The 13,261-nt window shown below is 43.7% G+C and overlaps 1 protein-coding gene across 1 annotated transcript in view; it reads left to right on the top strand.

Moving 5' to 3' along the window:
- Positions 1 to 2,605, top strand: part of LOC130264849 (3'-5' RNA helicase YTHDC2-like) — a 30,439-nt gene extending 27,834 nt beyond the window's left edge. Inside the window, exons 28-30 of the mRNA XM_056513424.1 lie at positions 176 to 358; positions 1,569 to 1,671; positions 1,828 to 2,605. Of these exons, the coding sequence (XP_056369399.1) occupies positions 176 to 358; positions 1,569 to 1,631 (246 nt within the window). The 3' untranslated portion in view covers positions 1,632 to 1,671; positions 1,828 to 2,605. The remainder of the gene's footprint in view (positions 1 to 175; positions 359 to 1,568; positions 1,672 to 1,827) is intronic.
- Positions 2,606 to 13,261: the final 10,656 nt, after the last annotated feature.

The raw sequence follows: 13,261 nt of genomic DNA, 5'->3' as shown, positions 1-13,261 counted from the left end.
TAAATATTTTGGAAGATCCAGCTTCATGTGAGTGAGTGTTTGAATCACTTTGAAACTAATTTCATATGAAACTAATTTCAAAGTTTCATATGAAGTTCAGTTATTTATTTAATTCCAACAAAAATAGATATGCTCTCATTATGTCTGCTCGTTCATATTTAATTTTTTCTTCTAGGGTTTTGCTAGAATGGATTCATCAATAGGATCTGAGAAAAGTCAGGACTGGGGATCTGCTGGATTTGGAGGTGTATTTAAAGTGGAATGGATCCAAAAAGAAAGCATTCCTTTTCAGTTTGCACATCATTTGCTCAACCCTTGGAATGACAATAAGAAAGTACAAATAAGCAGAGATGGCCAGGTAGTTATTCTCTTCTTAAGCCTTCTATACTCGGTAGAACTATGTTTTGTTCATTAGCTTGTTCAGCCTTGAACTCAGCTGTGCTCATGTATGCATTCATCTGAATCACAGTTCCTTGGTGCTCATTGTATCTTCTGCTAATGCAGAATTACTGTTGAAGCAGTGGATTTGTTAAAATGAAACCAGTTTCTTGCTTAATGTTGTTTAAAAAAAAATATTTAGAACTGAATTTTTCCAAAATAAATGGGGTTTTGTTCATGGGGATTTTTTTTGTTTCTTTAATCTCTGGAGGCTTGTTTCCTGTTTGATTTAGATGTGTTCCCCAAGATAAGATAGATAGTCTGTCATACCCAAATAACTGTTCATAATTAGAGGGTTGCATTTTCCATAAAGCCTCAAGAGAATCTTGATATTTGAGGTAGAATAAAGCTTAAAACAGTTCTCCAGTTTGTTAATGCCAAATGTGACTACAAAAAGCCAGAAAGGAATTTGCACAAGAATACTCTGTGGCAGTTTTTGCATTCTCCTCAGTCCCCTCCCGAAACATCTCCTTGATACAAGATTCTGGAGCTAAACCTTTTGTATTGTTTCTCACTGCTTCCCCAAAACCTCTTCAGTTGTAAAAATGAGGAAAGGAGCATACTGTAAGAAGAGGGAAAGGAATGTAGCACATACTGAAATTGAGAGTGCTTCTCTTCTAAATGTCTCTTAAGACCTAAACAATCTCAACAGTATCAGAAATAAATGATTTATGTTAATGTCTGTGATTCCACCAAGAGCCACTGCATTATCGGTGACCTGCATTTCTGCATTCTCCACCACATTTAATTTAATTAAACTTAGAAGATGTGGATTTAATTAAAATCATTAAGTAATGATTTTTATTTAATAAAGAAGTAACCTGTGGAAGGCATTAATTGAATGGTGCATCTGTTCTTGTGGTGGTTTGTTCATTGGGAATTCTTTTGTAAGAACGGGCATCTTGCCTGAAACAAAAAACCCCAAACAGCCTGTAGGCCGGGATTGCTTATGAAAGTTTTTAATCTCATTTTGAACCCTTGTTGTAGAGATAGTTGTAATACATGTCACAATAGCAAAAGTAACAACTCTTTCAGAAAGAACACCAGCAATCTCTTCTAAGGATTTTTTAATACATAAATTTTTGTATGCACAATGCTTATGACTTTTCTAATTTCCTGATCCTTTCTAGGAGCTGGAACCACAAGTTGGGGAGCAGTTGCTGAAGCTTTGGGACCATATTCCTTCGGAATGAAAAACTCAACTGATTAAGCGTGTCTGATAATATGATAGAGGTAGTTATTATTATATTATTATGTATTGCATTCTGGTTTTATGATAGAGGAAAAGGTATTGACAAACACTGTATCATTACAGTCCTATCATTTGTAGCTTGTGGAAGAGCAGGTACACAGAGGACTAAATATTTTCTTCCTTTTGATTTTTTCTAGTTGATATTGTTGAAACATCAGCTCTAACCACTAGAACCAGCAGCATGTCTACAATACCAAGATAAGGAAGAAAGTGGCACAACAAAGTGCTGAAGCTCTTAGTCATAATGTGCAGCTAGCAGTGAAAAAAAAGGAGGAAATTATGTTTGTTTCAGTGTTTCCTTGTAAAAAATGTCAATAAGATTATCCACCAATCTTTTTTTGACTGAATTATTTTTTCTACAGTAGTGTGCAGATATTTGAAAGTGTGGTAAAGTTCAAAGCTAAGTTTAAAGCAATGCAGCACATGTGAGTTGTTTCTGGGTTTAAAATAGCACAGCAGACAGTTTACATCTAAAGCATTCTCAATCCAGTAAATATGTGAAAGAAACAAGCTTAATGTTAATTAATTCTTGCAGTTTGAGTAAAATAAATAAATTGAGAATAGATGTCTCCAGATATGTTGGGAGATTCCATAATTGTTTGGTGAACTTCTGTATGTACAGTACAAGGGAGAAAAATATATTCATACAAATAATTAGACAGCTGAATAATGAATTCTTGTTTAAATACAGGAGGGAAAGAAGCATGAGGCTTTTTTGAGTGGGATTGGTCCAGTGGTATTTCCAGTTTAAATTTTTTTTGTCCTTAAAAATATTCACACTGAGAAGTTGAATCACTCTTTCATAGGCCTGGGGCCTAATGGTATTCTAGTAGTTCACTAACTTGGGCATTGTTAGAAGATTTCTACTTCTTTTGTAAAAAATAAAAGATTATTACTAGTACAACTTGCTTAATATTTCAATGTAGTCTTCAATTTTTCTTTCTATACCTTGTCTTTCAAGTTCTTCTCCTTCTTCTGTACTACTGTTGTTTTGGTTTATTGGGCTTTTCCTTAGTCATTACCATAAGGCTGTTACAAATTCAGTCTGCAGTGTTGCTCATTTTTAGGTTAAACAAAGAGCTTTTTCTGCTTCTGAACTTCTACTTAGTTTCTCATGTCCTCTCAGGATGTTATAGTTCAGACTATCCATTCATTATTTATTAATTTTGGCACAGCATCATTAGAAACTTTAGTTAGACCTGCAGTAGGCTACTGCGGGATCTGATGCAGTCAGTAAAAAGGCTATGAGTGGCTGTGAAAGAGGAGATGAAAAAGATATCCAAAGATTTAAAAGAAAATGGATTTTTAGCCATTAAACAAACAAACAAAAATTTTTAGAAACATATATAAGTATATATGTTTTCATCTTGAATCCAGATCTGAAAACTCATTTGCACCAAGTAGTGTTCTTCAAAATCCATCTCTCTCTCCTTTTTTCCCTTGGGAGACATTTATTACTAGTTTAGCACTGTATTTATTTTATATAAAAATAGTCAAGATAACCTACAAGGACCCTGCACTTGGAAAACAGTCAGATTTTTTGCGTGTTGCTACTTCTCTCTGCCAATCAAGATGCAATCATTTCATAAACAAACCTCCCCAAGAAAAGCCATGCACGGCAGGTTCTGCTCAAATCCACATTCTGGCTGAGACAGCAGACAGATGGAAAGTCAAAGTTTTTAGCTGCACTGCAACCATTCTCTCAAAATCAGTTATAGGAGGACTGGCTGTTTCAGTGGGATGTGTTCTGCTAGTTTTTTATAGAATCATGGATGGAGTTTTTAAAGTTGGAAAAGACTTTTAAGTTCATTGAGTCCAAGTCTTAGCCTAAAACTGGCAAGTGTGACAAAATAGCCACTTTCTCTTAATCATTAAATGAGAGTTGTTGAGGATGCTGGAATTGAAAAATGGGAAGTGTCTATTGAGAACAAAAAATGAACAAAAGAGGTACCACATCAAGAAAATAAAAATAACATATTTACTTAGCAGAAATTGCTGGCATAGGAGGCTGAAAAACAAGAATATAATTAATTGAATGTGTATTAAATGTCTGTAGGAAAATAAAAAATTAGCCTATCTAGGTACCTCACCTGCTTATCTGCTCTCAAATTTTCAGTAACTATGTAAAATTTTAATTAGTTTTTAGCATAAATAAGATTGGGGAAGATACCTGTAATTAATTTATTGAAAAAAATAATCAGAAAATCAAACCCATTTTGTGATGCTTCTCATAAGAAATATTTCTGAACTTTCTGCACAAATGAAGATAGATTGGTTCTCTACTGGTGTAGTTTTGCCAGGACATGTAACTTCACTGGTTTTTTTCACACTTGAGCTGTGTGAACCATAGAGGACACATGATGGTTGTGCATTTTATGGAATTACTGGAAGTACTGTTTTTCAGCTGTAGAATGTTCCCATCAATGTTGAAAACTTGGCAAGGTTCAGCCTTTGTCTGTTGCTAGACTGTTGGCAAGGATATGCTCACAAAGTAGACACTTTCTAGTATTCAAGCCTTTCTCTGCAGGTGAAGAAAATTACTATATCATAATGAAGTGACAGCTGAACATCTGCTTTGAAGACTTTTGATTTGCCTTCTTAGCACACAGCTTCTGAAGGCTCATAAGCCTTGGCCTCCTTCATTTGTTTAGCCACTTCCCTGGTAACGCAATCACTTTGGGCCTTGAGTATTCAATATGACACCAACTCCCACCCTGTCATTTCTGATGGCAGAAGCAGTTTGGCTATCCGAAGATTTCCTCTTTTTAAAAGGCAAATTGAAAATTGATGCATATCATTAGGGAAAACCACGAAATGACATCTGCAGAGAACTAATCAAGAAAAGCCATCCTAGGTATAGGGATGAAGGGGAGCTATTTCGGACTAGCATGTCAGAAGCCTTCTCATTCCCTGAATTGGGATGGGAGAGAAACAGCTGCTTATTTTATGGAGAGAGTTTTTTGATATTTATTTTGAAAATAGCTATGATGTTACTATCATTGTATGAAGGTTACTATGATTTGTCTCCATGTCTTCATTATCATGGATAACTTGTGATTTTTATCTGGATATTATAGCAGGAATATGGTGAAGAGGGTCCTCCTTGCTGCTGAAATGGTGACCAAGTGTGCTAACTCTTCCCTATGATTTCATTGCATCAGCTGTACTATTGAAATTGGAGGAAGAAATTGGTAAAGTTACTACAAACATGCTTTACACACTTTAAATGAGGATACTGAGCCTAAGTTGAATGTAGTTTGGTTGCGAAAAACTAAGGTGCTAGTCATGTTATCTCTGACGGGTACCCTTTCTCTCCACATGATCAAAGTGGTCATTGCTGTTCATTAACATAGCATTTGGAGGAATCCTGAGTACAAGGATCCTAAGAGGTAAACTTAATTCTTTGTAAGAGTAGAAGCTGGAATGTGTCTTTTTCTCCCTAGATCTGAAACTGATGGAAACCATACTAAAAGGTTCAGCTTCTCAGTGTTCCCATTGCACAAGGTACTTGGTATAAACTGGATTTTGTGGACTTGGTGCCTTTCTCTATCCTTCAGTTTTTTGGGTTTGTTTTTTTCTTTATTGTCTTCATGCTGTCGCATAACCTGTATGAAGTAACCTGTGAATAACCTGTGTAATGAAACTAGATAAAAGCTTTTGTATTGCTCTTGCCTGAAGTGGCTCTGCAGTTGTTCTGCAGTCTCCTGGAGCATTCCCCTTGGCCTGTGGGGCAACTGGGATGTATCTATTAACTGTTTAAGGGAACCATAAAAGTTTGGATTTGGATCACATCTATTGGTGGACAGAAGGTGCTGAGTAACAGTGGTAAAACAAAATAGTATCTCTGAACTTGGAAGATCATGAGGATCTCCTTGCTTTAATTTCAGGTGAGGATAAGTACATCGTGGAGCTAAGATCCAGACCCAAATGGAGAGATGCTGAATTTCACAGTAGTTCCTGCTTGTTCTGTTCATTAAAATAGATGCCTCTATCTTTCCTTTCTACAGGTCACAGAACCTGTAGTCTGTGAATCCTGCTGGGGGTTTATACTCAGTTTGGCTGGATTGCAGGTAATTAGTACCAAATACAGAAAGGCTGAATTTGGCTGATGCACTGATTCTGGACGTGTTAAATTAGGGGGAAAAAATCAGCTGTCTGCCCTTAGTGGTGATTCAAGTCCTAAATGAAGAACAAAGTGAGAAGTGGCCTATTGTGGCTGGCAAAAACAAATAGACCTAGAGAAGTGTGGTAAAAGCTTAGAGAACAGCTGCTAAAAGTTCCTCAGGATTGTATCAGCTGTAGAAAAGCGTGCATATGCCAGATCAAATTGGGGAGTAATGTCTGGGAGCTAGTCCAAATTATTAGATAATGCTGGATTCTTGAGAGGGAAATTTATGTGATACAGTTCCAGTATTTGATGAAAGTCTCCTGGGATGGGTGGTGGCCTAGCTGTGTGCTGGTCTCTAGGATGTGAGAATGCTCAGTCTGGGAGATGACAGTTGGATCATTCCCATTCTTCTCAGGGCCTGGCAGAAGCACGCTGTTGATGTTCTCCTCCAAGTGGAGCAATGGCAGTTTTGGTGGAGACCTCTCGCCATCTGACTCAGGAGGATGGGGTGGCCTTGGTGATCTCCTGCTGGCCATGAAATGGTTGCCAAGCAAAGTGTCCCCAGAGGCTTTCTACTCTCTCCTACTTGCCTCCTGCATGTGGCAAATGAACAAGCCTCCTGCACATGCCTCTAACAATCAGTGTTGATTCAAGATGAACTGCCTCCTCACGCACCCTCTTTGTGATTCCCCACTTAAGGGGAAGGAAGTATCAAGAACTTATAAATGCTCGTAATCAAAAGGAACAACAAAAGTCACAGGGACTGCAAAAGCTCACCAAGTTTTATTAGTAACTCACATACTTGGCATGGAAATTGCTGTATTAGGCCTTAGCCTACCCTATATACATGGCAGAGGGTTTAGGAGAAGGGAGTAGGGTGAAAGGGAAAGGAGAAAAGATGAAATAATGAGAGGGAGGGAAAGAGAAAAGAAAAAATAAGAGAATGACAAGACAACTAATCCTAATTGTAAATTACACACTTGGCATGGGAATTTCTGTGTTAGACCCTAGCCTACCCTATATGCACATGGCAGAGTGGTAGAGTAAAAAAGAAGGGAGAAAAAGAAGTAAAGTGAGGGAGCGAGAGAGAAAAAAAAAGTTAAAAAAGGAGAGAAAAAGAGACCAGCAGTCCTGGTTCCAGGAACAATCCATGCGATGAGATGTCAGTCCTGGTTCCAGCATTCATCCAGATGATGGGATGTCAGTCCTGACTCCCACAGCTCATCCAGATGATGGCATGTGAGTCCTGGTTCCAGTGTTCATGCAGATGATGCGATCTCCATGGTCATGGGAGCCCAGGCCAGGCTTCTATGGAGTCCTTTTTATGGGTGGGTTTCTCTGCCCTAAAGACAAGTTTCCTGCTTCCTATGCCAATTTGTTGTCATGCATTGCCTGTTTTTTCAGACCTGCCTACAAACGACTCTGTGGCTTTTGCATGGTCTTGACTCTGGTGTACAGTCCTCACTCACTTCTTGGCTTCATTCCTGCCCTTTTGCTGTACTGTGTTGTGTTTACCTCCAGGCATGGAAGTTGCTATATTAATCTGTACCATACCATTTATGCACAAGGCAGAGGGGTGTGGTGAAAGAGAAGTGAGAATAGAAAAGATGAATTGGAGGAAGGGAAGGGGGGAGGGAAAGAGGGATGGAGGGAGGGATGGAGAGAGGGAGAAAGAAAAAGAGACAAGCAGTCTTGGCTGCAGCATGAATCCCAGTGGATGGGATGTCATTCCTCATTCCGTCATTGATTCAGCTGAAGGAATGTCATTCTTGTTTCAAGCATTAATTCTGATGATGAGATTTTAGTCCTGGTTCCAGTGTCCATCCAGATGATGGGATGTCAGTCCTGCTTCCAGCGCTGATGCAGATGATGCCATTTCCACGGTCCTGGGAACACTTCCCCGGATTCAGGGAGATCCTTTGTATGGGTGGGTTTCCCTGCCCTAAAGGCAGGTTTCTTGCTTTCTATGCCAATTTGTTGTCATGCATGGTCTGTTTTTTCAGACCTTCCTGGAAACAACTGTGTGGCTTTTGCATGGTCTTGACTGTGCTCTTCAGTTCTCACTCACTTCTTGGCTTCTTTCCTGCCCTTTTGCTGTACAATGTTGTGTCTCTCCAGGGACTACAACAAGGATGTTTGTCCCAGACAAGCGGTGTCCTACCTCTGCATGGCCCCCTTCTCCAGTCACAACCTGTTCTTTCCCATGCCTGGTTATTACCGACAGTGCTGGGCTCCTCCCAGTAGCTCTCACATGTTTCTGCCAGGAGTCCTTGGCTGACTCCAGAGCCATGTGGCCATCAGTGTTTGGGACACATACACTGGCCTCTTCTCTTCTGGGATTCTCCACCTGTGTTGCTCCCATGGGATGCTGAGGAGGCTCATGGGCAGCCAGCATCTCTGGGGCCTGGGCCAGCACTGGCAGTGGGGCACTAATCCTCAGGATATCCTCCCAAGCAGGTAGAGGGCACAGCCTGCTCAGAGCCTGCAGTGCCCACGTGAAGCAGGAGGGACTTTGGCTGTGGACAGCCTGAGAACTGCTGAGGCCCCTCTGACCCTCAGGGCAAAAGGCTGAGTGGGCTGCAGCGGCTGTGCGGTGCAGCTGCCTGGCTCTTTGCCCTGCGACTGTCACCTGTTCACCAGAGGCAGCAGAAGCTGCCATTGCCTCCTCTCGTGCCTGGGAGCTGAGAGGTGCACAATGCTCCTCGTCTTCAGGAGCTCTGGCCATGGCAGCACCTGCTGGCTCTGAGCCCGTGGGACTGGCTGTGGTGGGATGCACACTGGGCAGATCAGGGACTAACTCTGCTGCTGCCTCTGTGCCCAAACTGCTGAGAGAGCTGGGCACCTCCTGGGGAACAGTGTGAGGATCCCACTCATTCGCTGGGCCCAGAGAGTTGTCCCAGATGTTGCAGATGTCCCAGATGGCATTATTTTCCCCTTGGGATAGCTCTTTGTCACCGCTGCCTTCCCCACACCAAAGCCTATTCTCTTTATCCTTTACTGCTTGGGACAGCTCTTCATCCACGCAACACTCCCTTTGAGACAGGACCTGGGGTCGCTTGTCTTCTGCTTGGGACATCTTGTTACCACTGATTTTGTTTGCTTGGCACAGCTCTTGGAGTCTGGTATTTTCTGCCTGTATCTCCCCCTTGGCTAAGGCCCTGCACTGGTTTGGGAAATTTGCTTCCAGCCAGTCCAGCACCCTCTGATGACTGGGCATTTCCTCCAGCTTCTGGAGAACTGGGCTGGCTTCCCTGGTCAGGGGCAGTCTGTGCTCTGCACTGGCCAGGCGTTTTGTGCTAAGCTCCTGCACAGGCTGCTTCTGGGACTTGGTGCTCAGACAGTCACCAGGCTGTGTGGACACTGGCAGAGATGTGCTGCTTAGGTTTGGCCTCATTTGGACACAGGATATTTCTGTGTCCAGTCCTGACACTTGTCTCTGGCAGCAGGTCGCTGGAAGCCTGCCTAAGGGAGCTGCCATGGGCAGGCTGTGTGCCTGGTGCTGCTGAGCTCTTGGCTGCTGGCTGGGCTTCTGGATCCCTGTGGAGACCACCCGGGAGCCTCGTACAGGAATATGACTCCAGTATTTGATGAAAGTCTCCTGGGATGTGTGGTGGCCAAGCTGTGTGCTGGTCTCTAGGATGTCAGAAGGCTCAGTCTGGGAAATGACACTCAGATCCTTCTCATTCTTCTCAGGGCCTGGCAGAAGCACGCTGTTGATGTTCTCCTCCAAGTGGAGCAATGGCAGTTTTGGGTCCTGCTTGCCAGAGGAAGCTGCCACGGGCAGGCTGTGTGCCTGGGGCTGTGTGGGTGCTGGCTGCTGGCTGGGCCTCTGGATCCCAGTGGAGACCAGCCGGGAGGCTCGCACAGGAATAAGGCTCCAGTATTTGATGAAAGTCTCTTGGGATGTGGTGTGGCCTAGCTGTGTGCTGCTCTTCAGCACGTGAGAAGGCTCAGTCTGGGAGATGATGTTCAGATCCTTCTTGTACTTCTCAGGGTTTGGCAGATGTGTGCTGTAGATTTTATCTTCCAAGTGGAGAAATGGCAATTTTGGGTCCTGCCTGCACAAGGAACCTGCCACGGGCAGGCTGTGTGCCTGGTGCTGCTGTGCTCTTGGCTGCTGGCTGGGCCTCTGGATCCCAGGGGAGACCAACCGGGAGACTCGTACTGGAATAAGGCTCCAGTATTTGATGAAAGTCTCCTGGGATGGGTGGTGGCCAAGCTGTGTGCTGGTCTCTAGGATGTGAGAGGGCTCAGTCTGGGAGATGACACTCGGATCATTCCCATTCTTCTCAGGGCCTGGCAGAAGCACGCTGTTGATGTTCTCCTCCAAGTGGAGCAATGGCAGTTTTGGGTCCTGCTTGCCAAAGGAAGCTGCCACGGGCAGGCTGTGTGCCTGGGGCTGTGTGGGTGCTGGCTGCTGGCTGGGCCTCTGGATCCCAGGGGAGACCAGCCGGGAGGCTCGCACAGGGATGCGGCTCCTGTACACTGTGTACGTGTCGCGGGATGAGGTGCGGCGCAGGGCGGCCCCCGAGTTCTGAGGGGCTGTGGCCGTGCCCTGCTCACCGCGGTTGCACCGACAGGTGGGGTTCACCTTCTGTGCTGGCATCTCCATCTTCCTCGGCTGCAGAGCTCTCCGGGGAGCTGCTTCCTCGCAAGAGAACAGAGCAGCTTTGCTGGGAGGATATATACACATATCAGGGCAGGGCCCTGTGCTGTCACAATGGCCCCGGTGCTGATGCTGCCCCACACAGCAGAAGGGACTCTTGGAATGTGCCTCTGTCCCAAAGGGCCTCACCCGTCACTCCTGGAACATTGGAACCACCAGGACTTGACTGGGCCTGCAGGGGTCAGCCCTTGGACTTGTAGACTTGTAGGCCCTGCTGTGCCCAGATTCCTGTGAGGCTCTAAACCCATTTTCACACAACATCCTGATCTCCTGACAAGGGAGCCCTGGCTTTGAAGGCTATGCTCTTGATCTCTGGTCAATGAGGGTGTCTGGATGAATGCAGGCATAGGGCTTTGGTCAGTGGCTCTGGTGGAGGTGAGAGCTGAGGGGTGTCTGTCAGGATTCTGCCATGGCACCGGGGCCCTTCAATGTCTTTATCAATGACACAGGGAGTGGGATCGAGCGTAGCCTCAGCACCTTTACAGCTGAGAGGAAGCTGAGTTGGACAGATGGCACAGGTGAAAGAGGGTATGATGCAGAGGCGCCTGGACAAGTTTGAGAAACGGGACTGTGAGAACCCATTGAAGTTCAGCAAGTCCAAGGTCCTGCATCTGGGACAGGGAAATTCAAGGATCATCAAGCTTGGAGAAGGTCAACTCAGGACCACCACAACCACCCCTAAAGCATATCCTCAAGTCCAGAGTCTTCTTGAAATCCTCTAGACACGGAATGGTTTGCCAGTGGAAGGAAGCGTCTGTTAGAAATCAACTTACATTCAACACACTTGACAAAAAGCCAAACCCAAGAAGAGAGGCAAACTAATCAAACTGGCCTACAGATTGAATTAGTTTCATATTTGTGACTTACAACTGCTACAGAATTTTAGACCACAAAATATACTAGGTATATGGGGGAGATCCTTGTAGCTCCCTTTAAAGCGAAGTGGGAAGAAGGAAGACTAAACACAAAGATGAAGGTTTGGGTTCATTCTTGCCTTGGGGGTCGCTGTTCTAAAGCTAGAAAATCAAGTTAAGTACAAAGTCTTATCTTGTGATATGACAGACCTTACAGATATTATCAGGGCCTTATACTGTAGGACTACAGCTAATTGGAAGATCTGCAATCCCATTCTTTTCCCTGCCCTAAAGGCAGATTTCTTGCTTTCTATGCCAATTTTTTGTCATGCATGGTCTGTTTTTTCAGACCTTCCTGGAAACAACTGTGTGGCTTTTGCATGGTCTTGACTCTCCTCTACAGTCCTCACTCACTTCTTGGCTTCTTTCCTGCCCTTTTGCTGTACAATGTTGTGTCCCTCCAGGGACTACAACAAGGATGTTTGTCCCAGACAAGCGGTGTCCTACCTCTGCATGGCCCCCTTCTCCAGTCACAACCTGTTCTTTCCCATGCCTGGTTATTACCGACAGTGCTGGGCTCCTCCCAGTAGCTCTCACATGTTTCTGCCAGGAGTCCTTGGCTGACTCCAGAGCCATGTGGCCATCAGTGTCTGAGACACATACACTGGCCTCTTCTCTTCTGGGATTCTCCACCTGTGTTGCTCCCATGGGACGCTGAGGAGGCTCATGGGCAGCCAGCATCTCTGGGGCCTGGGCCAGCACTGGCAGTGGGGCACTAATCCTCAGGATATCCTCCCAAGCAGGTAGAGGGCACAGCCTGCTCAGAGCCTGCAGTGCCCACGTGAAGCAGGAGGGACGTTGGACATCCTGATCCCTGTGGAGGCCACGGTCTTTCCTCTGGGATCATGAGGCCGGCACTGGCACCCGGCCATGGGTCTGTGCCTCCTAAGAGCTGAGCCCCTCGTCTGCAGGAGTTTTGAAACTTTGATCTCTGTCCCTTTCCAGATTGGCTTTGTGTGTCTTGTCTTCCCTTTTGGACATTTCTGTTTTGCGTCCTACTTAGGACAGGTCCTGGGCTCCGTAATGTTTCTTTTGCTTCTGTTCTTTGTTCAGGTTTCACCTTACACCCATAGGAAATACAATTGACAGAACTGATAGAGAGGGCCTGGAACTGAACTTTAGTGGCAGGAAAAGCATAACCATGATCCTTCCAATGTACTTATAAGCAGAAGATTTTGAGAGAATAGGCTATAGCAGTCATTTAAAGAGGCAAAGCATTTATGAGTATACTGAAGCGAACTTCCTGAAAAGTGACCCTTTTGTGAGATGATTCTTACTTTGTTAAACTGACAGCAAGGTCATTTGGTTGTCTGAATACTTTCTTGCTTTTAACATGGGTTTGTGCGACTCCTCAGTGTTAGTTATATCTGTATGCATTGTTTGAACAAGCTGAAACTCCAGGTATGCCTACTTTTGAGAAACATTTGAGGGAACAGCTCAGTGTGACTGGCTTTTAAATGTGTGTTATCTTTTACTAACATTCAGCTTAACATAGCAATGACATTTAATTTTACAAGTCTCTGGATGCATCTTCAAAAATTTGGTATATTTCCTCTTTTTTTTTTTAATATTTAGAAAATATATACTTAGTTAGTCTTTATTTTGTACTTCTGCCTTTTAAAATTACTCCAATATGAACAGAGTATAACTGCACTGGTGGTATGGTCTCACAGAAAGAAACATTTTAATACTGATTGCAATAATAAGTGATTTGTTTGGGAGAAGATTATCTATAAATGAGACCTCCATCTTGATTCATAGATATCTTAGAACTAAAAATAAATTCAGAAGAAACTTAGCCACTAGAATATATGAGATGCTGGTAAATATGGGGTTTAATTCTATTATATGTACCAGTGTAGTTTTAGGATATGACATGTAAT

Source organism: Oenanthe melanoleuca, chromosome Z, assembly GCF_029582105.1.
Source record: "Oenanthe melanoleuca isolate GR-GAL-2019-014 chromosome Z, OMel1.0, whole genome shotgun sequence".
In the NCBI taxonomy this organism is placed as follows: domain Eukaryota; kingdom Metazoa; phylum Chordata; class Aves; order Passeriformes; family Muscicapidae; genus Oenanthe; species Oenanthe melanoleuca.
Note: the sequence above shows the minus strand (reverse complement) of the source record. Positions and strands in the feature narration are given on the sequence as shown.